Below are 19,786 nucleotides of genomic sequence, written 5' to 3'. Positions count from 1 at the left end.
GTTTGGAAATCTGGCCGATATAATTAATCAATGGAAACGCCGATATAGTAGGGGAGCCCAAGAGGGGATTTTGGGATGTACTCGAGCGCGTCAGATTATTACAAGGGAAGGTACCTTACCTATTACTTAGTGCCTCCAGAAAGTATAAGCAGTTGATATTGGTGGGTGCGCTCACAGGAGCCGCAGGAAATTAAAAAATATCGATAATTCTCTAAGGTTATGCTCAAATTGTCAGATTAGCGATTAAACCTTTTTCCATCGCTAAAATTGAAAATATTATAGGACTTTTTTTCTTGCTATCGCATAATCTGCGAATTCCAATAGGTTTCTGAAACGCTCGAGTAAATACACATTTAGCATCTTGGGCTCCCCTACTAATATACCCAATTTCCAAGCATTTTTACGCAACCGGTTTGTTTTAGCAGCCAACGTGTTAAATTGAAATTTTATAACGTTTAAAAAATACATACATCAATAAAAAAAATAACAACATAAAATATCTGTCTTATTATACGAAATTAATTGAGTAATTTCACTATTTTACTTTGACAATGTAAAAAAACTAAGAAGGAATGATTCCATTCGGTAGAAGTATCAAGGCAAAATAATATTTTTGAATTAGTTATTATCTTGATAAAAATATTGAAATGAAAGCAGTCATGAAAAATATATTATGTAAAAATAAAAGTATTCAAAACTGTTTTGGCGTTATAATGGAATTTAACTGGAATGAAATGATAAGAAACTAATACAAATGAGTTAACTGAGTTATCACTAAGAATACCCTCATTTACTATAATATCGAAAAAAAAAACTTAGATTTATATTTTTTTAAAGATCTTTTTAATACTTATTAGGAAAATGAACGTGAATATCAATTATAACATTACTAATTTCATTAACTACCTAATTCCTGCCTCATGGTACTACAATATCACTTAATACCTAAACTACCCCAGGTGTAACAGCACACTCGCTAGTGCTAAAGAATTAAACTGCGATGTACAAACTCATTACAGGGTGCTCCAAACAGGGTTGCCATACTCCTAAGAGGGTACGAAAACGAAAGAACAGTGAATAGTGCTCTAGAAATTGACAAAAATAGGTATACCGCAATAAATACAAACTGTGTGCGTGCTGTCACAGTCAAAATTATTTTTTTCCGTGGTAAATTACCTACCACAAATCAAAAATATATTACATATGGCAACCCTTTACGTGATCTACATAAAATCAATGACTACAAAACGACTTTGTACTATTCATTAATAAAAACCTATTTGTTCTACAAATCTCAATTCAATCAAATATTACGATACGAAATTCTAAATCAAAATGCTAACCCTTTAAATAAACACAAATAATTTCGAAAGTTAACAACAACTACTCCTTAAATACAAAGTTGCATACACACTGATATACATACATTAATGGCTGTACAATTAAATGTGAGTAAAAATTTTATGTTCGAGTAATAATATAATCGAGTAAACAAAAAAACGTAGGATGCTGGGCATTGCATTTGCTTAAAACGAACAAAATGTCCGTCATATCAATTTATATCCCATTTCACTTTTTACATATTTTTTTTACATTTCCGATAAATTATATAAATTAAATGATGACAGCACGTTCTTCTTTCTTCGTTCTTAGCATACTATGTTTAATGTGGCCATAACAGATGTATGTCTATGATAATTATCTATTCTATTAAAGTGAAAATATTTATAAAACTACAACTTTTTCAAATTTCTATATGTCCATTAAATAAATCGTACCCTTTATCACTTGCTATCTGCCAATTATTACAGCTAATTAAAAAGAAAAATAATACAGCGGGCTGCTATTTACTCTATTACCCGCCTTTCACAAAGTATTTTATTCATACTTAAATGTCACTCGAAGCGCACAAATGCTTACAAAATAAAAATAAAGCTTTTTAAAAATAAACATTTCAATAATTTGCCAATTTAATTTTTACTTACTTCTAATAAAGGCAAATTTCATAATCTATCGTCTAAATTCCATATTTATGCCTTACGTGTCCTTGCCTACAACTTTATATCACAATATCACTTTAGTCGATTAGGAAATAAAATCTACAATACCTACGATTACAAATAAGGCAAATAAAAGCGTGATAAAAACATTCTCGGACTTGAAAATAAATATGAAACACGATCCAATTAAATCTAATATATGACTTCACAGTAGTCGGGTAATAAATAAACTAAACCTTTATCAATTTTAAAAATATTGCCAAAGCGTTCGTTTGTACTAATGGTAATTAATATTACTAATAGCTGGGGGTTCACCATGTCGTCTGGAAACAGTACTAAAACCAGCATGGGAATAATACAGCGCTGATCGTTTAGCGCCATCACTTTCCCATTGGAATTAGTACTGATTTAAAACGTCACAGTAGCCCTCCTGAATAAATGTTAATCGTATTTTAGAACAATTTAAGAATGTTATATAGCGAGATCCCAAGAGCACTTAAGCAATATCTAAGGTCACTTATAATTTTATATAGCTTTAACGCCTAATATTATTCATGAATTAAACATGCGTTTTATTAAAAAAACACTAATAAAGGTTTGCCAAATTACCAAACATCCTATATGTATGCGCTTAGCATTCTTACAAATAATCTTTTATTCTGACTGATTTACTTTTTAATTTTATCTCCCATTTCTCTTTTGACCAGAGGATTATATTAAGGCAGTGGTTTGTGGACTGGTAATAATTGAATGAAGGAATTAACGGAAGATAACACAATCTGAAGAGGTTTCATATAGATTAAAAATCACAAATACATATTTTTTTAAACGTCAACGTCAACAAGCCACGTTAAAATATAATGATTTAACTTTTTTTTACAATTTCATTTGTCAATATGTATAACATTTCATCATTGTGGAATTAAACCATTATTTTGGCGCCATCAGTGACAGCACAACAAATTCTTTGACGTATATAACTGGATGACCAGATCAATAAATAACGCTTACAAATATTAAGTCCGATTCTATTTGGCGCCTTTCCACACATAGAAAGAAGTTTTTGGCGCCAATATCATACTATAGAGTCTGTTAGATTTTTGACAGCGCTCCAAATCACGGACAAGCGATCATGGAGCGCTGTTAGGATTAAATTCTACAATTGGTAGCCGCCTCTTATGTGGTGGTTGTCGTCATCTGGCTGCTGAATGAGGGGGGGAGAGAGGGGATCCTCACTAGAAGTCACTGTAGTTGATGGTTGTAAGTCTGTAAATCAAAACGTGTCATAGACAATTTTTATATTCTGTTGTTGGAAAAATATCTACTATGATTTTTATTAAATTTCTATAAGAGTATTTCATTTAAAATAATAAGCTTGCTTAAATATTCAATCACGGAATTGAATAATATTCTAGTGAGCATTCTTTCACTCTATAATATATTTCCTGCGCAGTTGGCTAGACATAATTTTGTCTCAATAATTTTTATTGAGTATATTCTTATTGTTTGTTATCTTTCTCGAGTCATAAATTAAAGAAAATAGTGTCAAATATTTGTAATAAAAATGGAGGTATTACCTTCATTCTCATCTTCCTCGCTTAACCATTTCTGAATATCCGACTGATACATCCTCCTCTGTAATACTTCTTTTGTTCTCGGCCGCGTGCCTATAAATGTGACTTGCATCTGAAAATTATTTATTTATTTTATTTACTTATTAATTTCAGGCAACATGTAAACAAAACATATAAAATATCTTAAATAACTTCAAACTACGTCGCATTAATAATACGATTTTATTTGTTTATTTATTCTGATGAGTTGAGGGCGAAAAATAAGATGGATGAGGATGTCAAACCAGCCATTTCTAAGATTACACAAATTCCTAAATTAATAGAATGAAGACACTCACCCCTGGAGTCAGGTGAGTCCTGAGCTGGTCTGCGAGGTCCCCACTCGCGCCAAGTCTCTGAGCCTCCTCCCAACTCGTGTGAACCTCCTCATGGAGGAGTTTCTCCTCTGGAATGTTGTAGCCATGTTTTAATATCTACTCAAATATTTCTGCTTCAAAATAAGTTAAAAACAAAAAGTGGTAATCTTGGATATATTTCTTAGGATTGGTAGACGACACGGTGTAAAGTATTACAGAAAATACATATGTCATACACTTTTCATTGGTATTTACTTAAAAGTTCCAGAGATTTCTTGTTAAAAAAATGCAATAATTTATTATTATTAATTTATTTATTTATAATAGATAAACCGGAATCCAATCTGCTTTAAATAAGTCAAGCCATAAAGGCAGGCTAAGGGACTCATGAGCATTTCTTATTCTTTTCCCCACTAACTTCTTCTGTCATTAATCATTTACTATGTCTGTCTCTTTTTCACGCATATATCACCTCAAAGCCAATCTGTTAGTTTAAAATGGGTCCAAATTTAGCTAGAAAGAGTCGATTACCTACAAAAATCCATATGAAGTTAGCTTCATCTGTATGTTTGTATGGATAAGCGAAATAAAATGCATAACCGTATCACAAACAAGAAGACCTACCATAATTAGTGCTTCTAAAAAAATCTAGCTTAGAATACATTACCATCTCTCTTAGTTGTGCTTCTCTTGTACTGTATCCTGAATCTGAACGCCTCCAACACGCTGGCAACCACTATCGTCAGAACCACCATCGTAAATAGATAGAACACCTGCAATAGACATAATTTTTTTCATGAAAGCTCTGCTATTATTAGTCGTAATAATTATATCGGATACAGAAGAAATTTAATAAAAAAGGAACATAATATATAATAAAATAAAAAAAATTAATCCATGCCTTGCTTTGCTTATAACTTACGTGTTAAAAGAACAGAAAAAAAGTCCAAAGTAATGATAGAAGACTGGCGTGGAATAATAACACGCTACTTTCGTACGGGGTCGGATCCTTTTCCTCACCCTTCCCAGTCCATTCCTTCTTTCCCGTCGTCAAATCTTTCCCTATTTTCTCTGTCAATGTTCAGGAACGGTGGTGATCATGTGAACAACCACCTCCGCTGCCCAAGTAAAAAAATACCTTTCCCACTAAAATATATTAATAATTCTCGAAAAAAAAAACTCACCATAAAATAAATCCTGCTAAACTGCCCCGCGACCGTAGCGAACGCGTTCATCAGTATGAACCAGTTGTTGACGACCGTTAATTCGAACAGCGTCACGCCGCTCGTGAGAATGTTCTCGAAGTTGTTCAGATAGTAGTAGCCGAGTGGCGTGGAGCTGTTCTCGGAGTACTTGTAGAAGTCCTCCACTGTCGTGTTCCTGGAAATATAGTGATAAATAGCTGTTGCCCGCAGCTTCGTCTGCGCGGTATTAATAAATTTTCATGGTACAAACTTTCATCCCCTATTTTATACCCTTGGGGTTAGAATTTATCAAAATCCTTTCTCAGCGGATGCCTACGTCATTACATCTATCTGCATGCCAAATTTTAGCCCAATCCGTCCAGTGGTTTATTTATATGCCGTACCAACGGCATTAGCAGTGGTGGCTCAGTGGTGAGAACTTCGGACTTCAAAATCGATAAGTCGGGGTTCGAGACCGGGCGAGCGTACAGGAAATAAATAGATTTTTCAATTTATCTGCACATCTGGATAACATCACCACTGCTTAAACGGTGAAGGAATACATCGTGAGGAAACCGGCATGTCCAAGAATCAAAAGTTCGACACCATGTGACATCTGCCAACCCGCACTTGACCAGCGTGGTGGATTATGGCCTGAACCCCTCATAAGAGGCCTATGTACCAGCAGTGGGAACATATATGGCCAACTGTATTAACATACAACTGAGTGCATTGGGGATATTTCGGATGCGTTGAAATCTGGGAAATTTGTAAATACCACTTCAGAGGATCGTTTCGTTGTGATTATCGTGCGGGTAATGTACGAAAATCTACTTGATTTGATAATATAGCATTAAAACTTTTTGAAACAATCATTAGTTTCGCTTTACAATATTGTATTTAATAACTGAATCCCATAAATTATTGTATTGTCATCGATCCTTGATAAGTGTACAAAGTTTTCATAAAAACTGTCCGTCAATAATCAGTATCTGAAGTATGTAACAGTACATACAAACATACAGATGAAGCAATTAAAAGCGTGTCAAGAACCAACAGAAACTCACACACAGCAGTTCCTCAGATTGTATCCAGCGAACAGCTCCATACCGACGATCGCGAAGAAGTAGTACATGACCAGCATCACGCAGCCCGCGGAGGACATCAGCGGGGAGAGGAGCACGAGCGTCCCGAACACGTCCCGGTAGCGTTTCTTGAGCTTGTACAGCCGCATTAACCTGGGGCATGGGTACTTCATACACTACTAGCTGGAAGACGCGTCGTTACTCGCGTGGTACCCGGGTAAAACGAAGTCTATGTCCTAATCCAGACTATAATCTATCTCTGTACAAAATTTCGTTCAGATACGATTAGCTGTTTTCGTGTGAAAGAATATAATTCATACATCCAACCATTCATCCATACTTACAATGAATGTGCCGCTTTCTAATGGTGAAAAAATCTTTGAAATCGGTCAAGCAGTTTTTGTGTGATAACACTACATACGTACATACAAAAACACAAATGATTTCTCTAAACAATGTTAGTTAAGAAAATTCTGGCATATACGTTTTACGATTTGTTAGTGAAAACGGTTTTTATTACACACATTTTATTTACTTAACATAGAATATTAATTAGTGATTAAACGAGGCGTCACCCTATTTACGGCCGTGTCCGAGCAGGATCGGAGGTTGCAGATAGATATTACAATTGACAATTTATCCTGAACTAGCATTTCACAATCAAGGATAAGCGACATCCATTAGTTACTAAGGATAGGCAGCATCTTCCCTCAATTATGTGCAGAAACGATAGATAGACATAATGGACAGCAAAGTCTATCTGTAGATAGGATAACAACTGAAAGTGCAAATGAATAGATTTACCTAGCTTTAATAACCTTCTTATTCCGTGCCTAAACAATGAATTGATTGGATATTGAAAACGTTCATATATTTATATTCTAATTAGAATTGAGATCGTACTATTTATTTAAATTGACAAATGAAAAATTAATCACACAACATGAAAAAACAAAACCGGAAATCGTTTTTTAAATATTTGTAAGACACGTACACAAGTAAAAACCAACTGAAACATATTACCGTAACTTATCATATATTGTGTGTTTTAAATAAATGTGTGTTATGTATACTAAAGATAAAACAACATACCTAAGCGGCCTGAACATAACAACGATAAACAGCTTGGGCGCGATCGTCAGCAGCACGGCTCCCATCAAAGCCAGTAGAGTCACGCTCAAGTCGAACACGTTCCAGCCGCTTTCCAGGTAAACAGCCAGACCGCTGGCCATTATACGAAGACCTGCTTCCAGCAGGAACACTGAAACAAAGGATTCAAAACTATACATTTATGTGTTAATATTTCCGTGGTAAAACAGGCTAGGCTAAATTGAATCTGGACTGGGTTGTTTGTATTCTGAAAGTGGGAGTCGAGAACGAATTGGGCCAGCTCGCACCGGGTGAGTACCACACCCCCACACGAGACGTTACCATAGCCCTACAGAAGATCGGCGTGCAATAGTAACATGCATGCATAGTGTATCGTGCGGTGAGCTGGAGAGCCGCAGGGCCGTTTCCTTTTCCTCATCCTTTTCAGTCGTCAATCCTTTCCTTTTAAAAGCAGGCAAAGCATTCGCAGAGGCACTATTTCATCGAACGTTCATGGGCGATGGTGACCATCAGGCGAACCACCAGCTCAGTTGTTCGGTATGACGTAAAAAGCAAGATATAAGATATGGGTCTGTTATCTCATATATTGGTACAGTGGTAAACGCCTCCTTGGTACAGTGGTAAACGCGTGAGCGTAGAACCGAGAGGTCCTGGGTTCGATTCCCGGTGGGGACAATAAAAAAAAAAAATGTCTCGGTCTGGCAGGACACAGAAGGCTGATCACCTTCTTGTCCATAAAGAAAATCGGTCAGTGAAACAGATGTATATCATCTGCCCCATACCCCAGTACGGGGACACGGGACTTCACTTTTTATCTCATATATATGAATAAAGAAATCACCACTCACGCGTGAGGAACAGCCAAGTGTCCCACGAGGCGCAGAGCAGCCTCGCGCTGTCCTGCAAGTCGCCCGCAGCCTCCAGCACGCGCAGCACCATCGATACCCCGTTGCCCACGATTAGCGCGTCTGTGGTAGAAGCAATGAATGATTGAATACTTTATTGTACACACAATTACTCTTACCGAAAATTAAATGCCTTCAAATTGACAGAATTAGGTCAAATTTAGAAGGAAGACAACAGCATCTAAATAAAAAAGAATCATTTGAAATATTTAGTGCGGGCTGACCGCCGCCCGCGACCCTATAATAATAACTTACACGTCTTTTTAATCGAATATCCCCACGAAAACATTGGGATTCCAAGGAAAAATCCGTTTACGCGGGTGAAACCGCAGGACGCTGCTAGTAAACATTAAATAAACACACAGTTACTCACAAGAAACGGCCAAAAGCACTCACAGATCAAGTACTCGAAGTAGGGCCAGCGCACGACGGCGTGCGCGAGGCGGCCGACGGGCTCGAGCGGCGAGCGCGCGTACCAGGGCGCGCGCGCCGCCTGCGCCGCCCAGCGCAGCGCGAACACCTCGTACACGTTCGCGAACTCGCCGCGCGCCAGCCCGCCCGACCCGCTCGTGTTCAGCTGCTTGAACATCAGGTACACGTCCAGCCCGCCTGCGGGAGCGCGGACATTGTGAATGTTTGGGATTTTCTTTAATCCCCGAGTTCTATACCTATATCTATAACGCCCCGGTGTTAAAGATATAGGCAAAGACATTTAATGAAAAAAACATTTATGTAAAATAGAATCATTTAATGATGCCTAAATCAAAATAAGTAACCAAGAATTTTTTTTTATTTTCAGTGAAAATCGTTAAAGTACGGCTTACCGCCTGCCCGTCAATTTAATGTGACTGTTTATACAGAGTTTAGAGTGTGTGTGACGTAGTGTCGCAGTCTAAAGGCGTGTGGTGCTCGGCGCATCGCATCGCATCGCGCATTCAAGCGGCGGTGTGCACGCTATACTGCACTCTATCCCCGCGCCATACGTACTGTAGTGCGGCGCGTAGTGGCGCAGCAGCCCCGCGAAGTGGCGCAGCTTGACGGCGTGCGGCGCGCGGCGCGACACGAGCAGGCGGAAGGCGCGGCGCGCGGCCCCGCGCCGGTGCAGCAGCAGCGCGCGGCACTTCTCGCGCTCTATACGCGTGAACGTCTCGTATACTACGGCAAGCATCTGTAAAATTATGCATGTATAAACTGTTGTGCCTATTTTTTTTAATTTAAATTGTTTAGTGGTATCACCTAACGTGCCTTTAACATAAAGTAAATATTGCCAATAATTTACTCGTAGTGTAATACATGATCACTATATATCGTTTGTTTGCTATCTTCGCATGGCTTACGGCTACAATAGAAGAGAAAAAATCCGATCATGAAGCGGGATTCGAACCCGTGTCATTCACCGAATCGTAACAACACCTAGCCACTCGTGATCCCGCCTCAGCAATCTAAATTTTTCTACAATTTCAGTTATATGCGCTCATGGGACACCCCACGGCATCTATTAACAACCAACTCAAGAAATACGAAACAATTGCTAATGATTTTTCCGGTTCTTTCAAAATTTTTCATTTAGGCATAAAGCAGGTAAATGCAATAAAACTAAAAATCAAAATATAACTCACCAAATTCATGAGTACATAAAGTACTGTGATAATATATAAAATGAAGAACACGGCATACCACTTGGACTTCGCGTATGACGGCATCATTACGTCTGGAAAACTGGAAAAAAGAAATTCTGTTTACCCTTCAATATGGAAAAGAAATATTCATATGGTGTTAAGACATATTAAAAGCTTTTGAAAATTCACTCAAAATCAAACTTACAAACACTTGGGCATCGTAAAATTATCGCTTCAATTTCATTTTTTATCTGTGACTAAGATTTTTTAAGTGTCAAATATGGATATTTCATTTGGGAAAAGTTTAATAAAAACAAAAATGTCTCACAGCCGATAATCATTATTCATTTGTTAAATAAAAACAATGTAGATACTTACTTGGCTGTGGTTAGGAGTACAAACATACTAACAAACGAATCGCTCAACGTTTTAAAGTGCCCATTGTCTATATGCTCGGAGAATAGATAGTATCCCAATAAGGAATAAGTCGCTACGAAGAACATCAGTAACCCTGTAGAAATGGTGCAAAAAATTATAAGTAGGTCAGAATGACTAAAAAAAACATTTAATAACGTTAGGCAAATTTATTGGATCTATAATATTTAATTACCTGCCTAGACAAGTCATTTTCAAATTTAAACTCTACAAGCGTTCCATTTACCGTTGTTTATTGATTATGAATAAACTACTCAATACAAATACTCACCAAAATGTCATAAAAACTTCAACTACCCTCAAAAACTCTATCAATATTAAGAAAACCACCCTCAAAAATATAACTACAAGAACTCACCCAACATATCCAAAATAGGTGGCAGACTCTGCAGTATCTGTCTAATAAACCGTCTGACCCCGCCACAGTGTCTCGTGTCCACCAGGAAGATGGGGCGAAGCGCCCGCGTCACACGGAAGTGGGAGGACTGCCTGCAGAGCACCACCACTGCTTCCAGCACCATTATCAAGAGGGTTATACCCTAGAAATTTGGTTGTGAATATTATAAAAAACTGAAAAAAACGGTTCAGGTCATAATCCACCACGCTGGCCAAGTGCGAGTTGGCAGATTGTACATTAGTAATTAATAATATTAAACATAGATAAAATTACAAACACGTGTACCTTGCAATTCAAAATCTATCATTAAAATAATAAAAAACGTACCTTAATCATAGTGCGTTTGTGTTTAAATATGGTCCCCCAGCCAATCCACTTCAACTTGAGATGCAATTCGATTCCTATAACCGACAACGCCAACAGTTCTATTGTGCCGTGGGCCCAAACTGGTAACTAAAAGTGATAAATATTACTTTCTTCTTATGGTATGTAATTTAAAAAGTGATACATATAATTATGTTATAAAATTAAATAGGGTCGTCGATTACCTTATTATAAATATTATACTAATGAGTTAAATACAACGTAATAAATATGCCTGATGATTCACTAATAATTTTTAATATATTTACATAGATTATTTAAAGTTGTATATTTCATATTGATAAGCACCACTTCTCTGATTATACGCGTGCTTAAATCTGTCATTATTGTATAAAATTTGTTTCCCTACCTTTTATAACTTGACACTGGCAAATAGTTCTAACTTATTGCCATTAAAAAAAAAAAAAAAAAAAAAAAAAAATATGCCTGAAATGTCACTTTGACAGTTCCCATTTCATAAATATCTGAATCACAGATAATTTAAATTTGCTCATAACACATTTTACTTAATAAATAATTGTAGGTAATATTAATTAAATGATTCGTATTATTTATCATAACAATGATAAATTATGGCGAAATTATTTTCATATTCGCCCCTTTTTATAATATACCATATGACAACCCTTGTCTAATTTAGAAGTTCTTACTTCAAAAGCAGGGACAGCGGGGTCTTCAGTGAACGCCAGCAGAATTAACACCAACGACGCTAGGAGGTCCAAACCATGGTACCACGGGTTGTGGACGCGGAGGTAGGCTGGTAGCTCTTCGGGACTGGACGGATGCGAGTCAAACTTCTCGTTGTTTAGGCCTTCCTGGAAGTGGTTTTGATTTGTTAGGAACATATTTATTTTTATTAAGCTAACAAGTAAAACAATCAGGGATATTACCTCCAGATATATAGCAGCTTCATGATAATTCATCTCCCAGTGCTCGTCCTCTGACATCTGCAAGCCCGTGTGCAGAGATGACCGGCTGCCCATGTCCAGGGTGTTGGCATCGCCACCGCCATCTGAGCCAGTGCGAGAATCTGGAAACATTATATGAATAGTTAAGCACTTTTTGTCCTTTTCTTATTGTAATTTATGTCCTGCTCAATTCGGAAGACACCGCAAAAATCGAGTTGTCCATCAAAACGTTCGACGATACGTGACATCTAATCTACCATTGGACATCGTTTTGCTTCCAACCTTTCGTAATATTTATGTCCTAAATAAGTTATTATTTTTATCAAACTAAACCGCCCGCAAATTGTCATAACTAGAACAAATTTAAATAGATCTACATGGAAGGCACTAGCTTTAGAATCGTCAAAACGGTAAACCCACTTGAAACAAACAAAATAAATACAGCCGAATTGATATTGATGTAGGCGAAAAATCTAATTTATTATTTGAAGTTTCGATAAAAGAATTAGTTCAATTTTTATATAAACGGTACGATATTGCCGTTTGTTTACAAATTAATACTTACAATTGTTTATAATTCAGATATTGTGGCTAATAGCAGAACCTCTGCTATTCTGGTAAAGTAAATATATTTACATCAATAGTTTATTTCTGTAAAATGCATTTATATACATACCAAAGTTATTTGGGAATACTGAATAAACCCTCGCAGTCACTTGGTCTTTGATAACATAAAAAACCTTATCTAGCCTCATTTTCAATTAAAAAAAAACACAGGCGTTACCCGCCAAATTGCCGCAAAACTGATTTTTAACACCTATTATCGCTTATCAGTGATAATACTTAAGTACGGTTGGCAAAATAATGCTAATAAGATATTCTATTTTTGTTGTAACAGTCATGTGATAGTTATAAATAAAATTGTTTAATACTATATATAGGTCTATGTAAATAGAACGTATTTAGTGTGTTACGTTAAAAGAGGGTAAGGCGGCAGTATTCAAGATGGCCAGTTCAATAAATTAATCAAAATAATTTAATTTATTTCAATTAAATGGTTTTTGTGAGTTTCGTAGTTACAATTATTTGAAAAGAAACGATTAAAACTAAAAGCATTAAATTAAAACAAAGTTTTATAAATCTTATACCTTTAAACGAGCAATTCTTGTATATAATTGTAAATAATTATGTTGTATATAATTGGAATCTCGGAATCGGCTCCAACGATTTTCATGAAATTTAGTATACAGGGGGTTTCGGGGGCGATAAATCGATCTAGCTAGGAATTTTTTTAGAAAATGTCATATTCGTATTTTATTCGTGTTTTTTTTTTTCCTGACATCTATTGGTGAATAATAATACTATTTTGCTTCGTAGATAGCTGGACAACTGAAATAATGTCATATTCGTGTTTTATTCGTGTTTTTTTTTCCTGACATCTATTGGTGAATAATAATACTATTTTGCTTCGTAGATAGCTGGACAACTGAAATAACACATAGGCACTTTTTATACCGATATTCCTACGGGATACGGTTACGCAGCACGCTTACGCGGTTTCAACCGCGGGTCACAGCTAGTATAAACTAAAATAACACAAGTTAAAGTGTCATAAATTCAAGGTGCAGTGATAAATTCTAATATTATTTATATTACGTTTTTTTTCAGACTACAAAAATACCTGATTTACCATATATTTGCTGACGGTACTGTTATCACATATAAACAGTAGCCGAGAGTAATTTACTGTGCTTCCGAATAAATCGAGTCAAGGCTTTAGATAAATCGTCTGAATATTTATTATTATTATATTTTCTATATAGATGAGGGTGTAAAAGTACAGATAGCAAGTTATGTTTGCAAAGTTTTATGTTTTTTTAATTACAGATTTAGATTTTGCCTTACTGCACATGTCCCTAACCTCGACGGATAAGGACTTAAAAAAATAATTTTATTTGTTTAGGAAAAAACTTTTATTTACTACTTTTCATTGCTAGTGAAGCCACAACGTATTCGAGAGTTTGATCATCATTTCGCAAAACAGCTTATCTGATTTTGATGAAATTGAAACACGCAATTGCGTATATGTACATCCATTTCTTCTTTTATGATATTTTAGATATTAAAAAAAATATTATGCGAAAGTAACTCTTTGCCTGTCTGTCCGTCTGTCTGCCTCTTCTTCACGCTTAAACTAAATCGATTTGGATGTCATTTGGTACGGAGTTGGAGTTCATTTGAGAATCGAGAAAGGACACAATATAGGTTTTACCCCATATATCCCAAGGGATTGGGAAGCATGTAGACAAATCTCGAAAATTATCTATCTTTTCAATAAATTGCTTGGGTGAAGCCACGGGCGGAAAACTAGTCAATACATAGTACAAAACAAAGTCGCTTTTCGTCTGTCTGTACCTGTATGTTTAGATCTTTAAAATTAGGCAACAGATTTTGATGTTGTTTTAACAGATAGAATGATTCAAGCGAAAGGTTTGTATAAGAACAAAGAAAAAAATAGGGAGGAAGGGTTTTACTCCGACTTTAATGCGTGTAAAGCCGCGGACAAAAGCTAGTAAGCAATAACTCAAGAAACTAAATGAGTAATTAATTGATTTTGCATCTGATTCCCACGCGCCGTGAACTCGATTATTGCACTGGGTCATTGAACTGCACACTTATACACACAAATCATAAAATTATGCTTATAATACTAAATTAATATTATATGAAAAGCTTGTATTTTTGTTGGTGTTTTTAATGTTTTCACCCAAAAACTGCTCGACCGATTTCAAAAATTCTATCACCATCTGGAAGTTACATCTTCAACGAGTGATATAGGCTATATATTATAATATATATTAGTAATTAGTAAACTTAATTAAAAATTTACTTTACTGCTAAAAAAATATTTTTACTAGCTTTCAAATGTGTGTCAGATAATTATTAATTGGTATCTAAACGTTTTTTGGTACCAAATCTATGTTCTGTATTTAATAAAAAGAGGTTATTTTAATATTACAAAGATACTTTCCAATTTTATTTATTGGTATAGGTACTTAGATGTTATAGATAAAATAAATTACAGTAAGTATTTATAATTATTTTTTTAAATAAGGAATTGCCATAAGTAACGCACAGAACGCAACAATAGAACCCTAACTTACTTAAATTGATATGGTAAATAACATACTCAAGAAAAAAATATAGATTATTTTCTGTAACTACAACTACATATAAATCAATTCTCACAACATAAATATTTTATTAAAGTAACAAACAAAAATATTACTTACGAATAGTTACCTACTTTTCCCTTAGGAATAATGATTTTGTGGAGAAAACATTAAATTCATACTTTTGCTTAGCCTTGAAAATCACTAACGATGGCCGCTGTCATTAATATTAAAGTCCGTTATGAATTTTTAAATCATTACATAATTAGGTACCTCGTTAATGTATCCATGCCACTGCGCATTTATTCTATACAACCTCGTTTCACGACTATATTGTTTTCTTATTTACAATACCAGAGAAATAGCACACATTTGCAAGTCGCAACAACAATCCATACTTCACTATATAGTATGATTGTTTCATAGTCGCATTCCGCCGTTTGTGCGTCTGTATGCTTATTCCCTAGATCTTTAAAGTTGATCACACAAATTGAACCATACGGAAGGTACCAGCTAGCAATAAAAAAGATACATCAAAATTGATTCATCCAGACGAAAGTTCTGGAAAAAATTCAAAAACAGGAAAAATACAGTCGAATTGAGAAACACCTATTTTTAATCGGGACAAAATCAAATAGAACACCAAGTGTTAGCCAGTGTCAAATACAGGCTATATTCATTCAAAAATAACCCCACGACATCGTTAAAATGAGGGTAAAATTATTCCCCCTTGTACCGCGGGCTAAGGCGGGAGGGACCACTATTAGTTAATTAAGACAAAATTTTCCATTTAGAAATAGTATGTTGCGAAATCACTTTTTAACCGACTTCCACAAAGGACGAAGTTTATTCGTCCGTATGAAGCTTGAATCAATAAATCCCAAAAATATGAATGCACTATATATTTGTGTCGATGCGGCATACGAATCACTAAATAGTATAAAACTAAGTCGCTTTCTATGTCCCTATGTATGCTTAAATCTTTAAAATTACGCAACGGATTTTGATGGGTTTTTTTTTAACAGATAGAGTGATTCAAGAGGAAGGTATAACAACATCTATTAAACTACTCCGAATTAACGCGTGCGAAGCCGCGGGCAAAAGCACGTATAATATAGCTATTTACATTATCGTATTTTCTAAAGTCCAGCTCAAATCAAAATAATTATTTTAGCCACAAATAAATTGTCATTAAAAACTGTTTGTAAATAACCACATACATAACAACATGTATTAAATAAAAACGATCCTTTCTTTTACCTTTACGACCTTACAACAACATTCAATATGCTGTAAGCATTTACTAAGAGAGTAGCGCAATTATAAAAATGACCTTCCACGCGGGTTTCTCAAAATGCGGGTTGCATTAATCAGTTAACTGAGTAACAGCATTACACAATCGGAGTCGCATTATGACCTACTAATGCCATTCGATTGTTCAAAAAATTCAGTAGCACGTTATAAAAATTTAATTTTCGATTTGGGAATTTTGTGATTGCAGAAGGTCAATCTTGTGCGCCTTTTTTTGGCAATATATTAGTGGTTGGACTTAGAACTTTTTTTTACTGCTCTTTCATTATTATTAAAAATTAAAAATAAACAGGCCCTTGAGTAAAAATCTCGACATTATGTACGTATAGATAAAAGGGTCTTAAACGGCGGTAAGCCCTGGGCCCATTGTAAAGAGTCCTAGGGCTTAAATTATATAGAACTTGTATGTATGCGAAGTTGCGCCTCCAAGGAAAATCCTTAAAAGAAAGCGAAACAAAAAATATGTTAACTGTTTACCCGGCCCGAAATTAAAGTTTAAACTAATTAAGCAAAGCCATAAAATACATACCTTTTTTCAAGTATGACGAGCGAATGCGAAACAATCAACAAACCTCTTTAGTCTTTGGTTGAGAATTTAAAAAAAGAGTGAGTTGTATAGGTAAACTATACAATTGATACTTATGTTTCCTACAATAAGAACTGAATAAATATCTTTCTAGATATTTTTTTCGAACTTATTTTTTTACGGCGTGAAAAGCAGTCAGTTTGATGGTGCATATGTCAGAACGGCACGATTTTTTCGCTTGTTTGTTTATAACGATTTAACTCGAACTCATGAGCAGTGGTGGATCAGTATGAATTCTGTCAGGTCACCACTGGTTCGAACAAAGGTAGCGTGCAAGAAATAAATTAAGTAGGTATCTGAATATTTTTTAAATCACCGCGACTCAAATTGACGCGGTGAAGGAAACCCGCATATCCAAGAATCAATAGTTCGACCACAAGTAATCTGCCAACTCGCACTTGACCAAGTCGTTAGATTATGGCCTGATCCTTCATACGAGGTCTGTGTCCCATCAGTGAGACAATTATGGAATTATGATGATGACAAACTCAAACTACGCGATTCGTTTTCCAGCAACACCTTAGGCTATATTTTTCTCGAGGATCAACCCCGATCGAAGCCGGGGCAAGCGGCAAATCAGTACGCGTTTATATAAACATCTTGCACGCGCTATTAATTAATTGCTAGCATGATGCAATTATTAAGTAATAAACATTATAAATGACTCAAAACATCTTAAACAGCTGACCCAATACATGATTCTGTTGGCACACCCTTATCACTTACGCCCGAATAATTACCTATCTAGGATATGCATCAATCTTCGATTATATTTTACATCTATCTCCAATCTATATGCAAATACAAAAACAACGCTTCGATTGGTTATTGAGGTAAGCTTTTTTGCAGTAAATGGATTGCTAAATCATCATCATCATCAGCCCATATATGTTCCCACTGCTGCACAAGCCTCCTATGAGGGTTCAGGCCATAATCCACCACGTTTGCCAAGTGCGGGTTTGCAGGTGTCACATGTCGTCGAACTTTTTGATTCTTGGACATACCGGTTTCCTCACGATGTTTTCCTTCACCGTTTGAGCAGTGGTGATGTTATCCACATGCATGATAAATAAAGATAAATTGAAAAATCAATTAATTTTTACCACACTCGCCTGGTCTCAAACCCCAACTTATCGATTTTAAGTCAGAGGTCCTCACCACTGAGCCACCACTGCTCTAATGCTAAATCAATGGTTGCAAATGATTGAGATTCAACATCATGCTAGGTATAAAAACTAATTTACGACGTTGCTAATCTCAGATGTTATGACTCTGTAAAATTCATTCGAACCATTTTAGAATCTGTTTATAAACACTGGGGCAGAAACATAATATATTAATAATAAATACTCAACTTACATGATTTCAATCTATACCAATGATCTTTAAATGCATCAAGCACTTTAGCTGGTAGTTTCGACATTTCACATAACCTTTTATTAGACTTGTGCGAGTTGTCTGCAGATGTTTTTATCAGTTAGATAAGATCCATATTGGGTTCATTCAAACAGTTCAGATAGCATCCTATTGTTATATATATATTTACCTTGAGTCACTTCAACTTTCCAAAGATAATAGAAGATTCATTATTTTATCTGTACATGAAAATTTATTTTGAATTCATAATTAAATTCTTTGAATTTGGAAATTAATTCAAATAATCATTGGAAATATAATTTATATACATCAGTTTATGTTTTATTATACAGCTTTAAATATTTTTTTATTTATAAGCTATATATTGAATTAAATATAAGAAATTTTGACCAAAAAAATCTTTTACAAAATGTTAAAAAATTAAAAAATATATCCTATACTGTTTTCAATCAAACAATTGTAATGTGAGCAACTGTATTTTATTTGATTAGACACACAGGACTGGATTTTATGTAAGTAGATTAATAATAATTAGATTATTAATATTTTACACATTTAAAATAGTTTCTATGAAACAAACAATATTTAATTTAATTGTTATCAATTAAATGAAATAATGAGCATTGATCGTATAGTGCAGACAGGGAAGTGGACTATACAAGCATAAACTGCATTTAACTGGAAGTTATTAACTAGGGGGACTCAAGTGTATGAATTGATTCTTATTTTACAATCACACTACTTCAAATTTGTGCTTCTAGCATCATGCAACAAAAGCAGTAACATGCAGGATTTTGCGGATTCTATGCGTCAAGCCGACTTACATGAATTAGGTCGATAGCCTAACTGTACATTTTATTAGGTGTATTTAATGTTAGTATAAACTTGCTTATGAGTCACACACTACGTCATAATCCTTTTTTGCCATCGTCTATTGATCTCACTGCAAAATGATTTGATAGGCTTAGACAATGCTTAGGTGGAAATTAAAACAAAATATTAAATGAATTATAATGTATTGTTAACAACAAAAGCGTACACTTAATGATGCGGCTACTGTGCATTGAATAATCATAGCTTCTTGTTTACTTGTGACGTTTGAGCCGTAATTGTTGATGCTGCTGTTTGCGAAATCATCACTAAACCTTTTATATCCGTCGGTCGGCGTAGACGGGCTCCTCAAAGAAGCCATTTCAAAAACTGATTAGAAAAATAAAATTTGCAAATTGAGTTTGACAATTCAATGTCACCGGCTGAGTTTGACAATGACACAATCGTTCTTTAAGTAAAAAAGGAATAATTATCAGTAAAATAAATTTATCGATAAACTTTAACAATTCAGTGTCATTAAGCGTATTTTTATTTATCCACTTCGCTTATTG

General features: G+C 35.2%; 1 protein-coding gene across 2 annotated transcripts; it reads right to left on the bottom strand.

Annotated features, from left to right (window-relative positions):
* Positions 1-757: 757 nt before the first annotated feature.
* Positions 758-19,691, bottom strand: LOC119834494 (two pore calcium channel protein 1-like). 2 transcript variants are annotated; one of them, XM_038358883.1, is made up of 17 exons: positions 19,494-19,691; positions 11,940-12,079; positions 11,700-11,864; positions 10,993-11,118; positions 10,627-10,807; positions 10,212-10,344; positions 9,834-9,933; positions 9,202-9,382; positions 8,611-8,823; positions 8,158-8,277; positions 7,292-7,460; positions 6,182-6,352; positions 5,115-5,310; positions 4,598-4,703; positions 3,913-4,019; positions 3,578-3,686; positions 758-3,266 (listed from the first exon to the last, which is right to left on the bottom strand). In XM_038358883.1, the coding sequence occupies exons 1-17, from the start codon at positions 19,594-19,596 to the stop codon at positions 3,157-3,159; spliced, it is 2,430 nt and encodes an 809-aa protein (XP_038214811.1). In that variant the 5' UTR covers positions 19,597-19,691; the 3' UTR covers positions 758-3,156. The 2 variants fall into 2 exon arrangements, with proteins under 2 accessions (XP_038214811.1, XP_038214819.1); XM_038358891.1 differs by lacking the exon at positions 19,494-19,691 and adding an exon at positions 12,634-12,786.
* Between the last annotated feature and the right edge of the window lie 95 nt (positions 19,692-19,786).

The sequence above is a fragment of the Zerene cesonia genome, chromosome 2 (assembly GCF_012273895.1).
Source record: "Zerene cesonia ecotype Mississippi chromosome 2, Zerene_cesonia_1.1, whole genome shotgun sequence".
Taxonomy (NCBI): Eukaryota; Metazoa; Arthropoda; class Insecta; order Lepidoptera; family Pieridae; genus Zerene; species Zerene cesonia.
The sequence above is the reverse complement of the archived record's forward strand: the minus strand, read 5'-3'. Positions and strand labels throughout refer to the sequence as shown.

Excerpts from the sequence above, each read along its gene's own strand:
- LOC119834494 (XM_038358883.1), bottom strand. The coding sequence starts at position 19,596 with ATGGCTTCTTTGAGGAGCCCGTCTACGCCGACCGACGGATATAAAAGG. Across the intron at positions 8,824-9,201 it reads CCACTACGCGCCGCACTACA|GCGGGCTGGACGTGTACCTG; the intron begins GTACGTATGGCG and ends GCGCTCCCGCAG. Across the intron at positions 4,020-4,597 it reads AAGCACAACTAAGAGAGATG|AGGAGAAACTCCTCCATGAG; the intron begins GTAATGTATTCT and ends ACAACATTCCAG.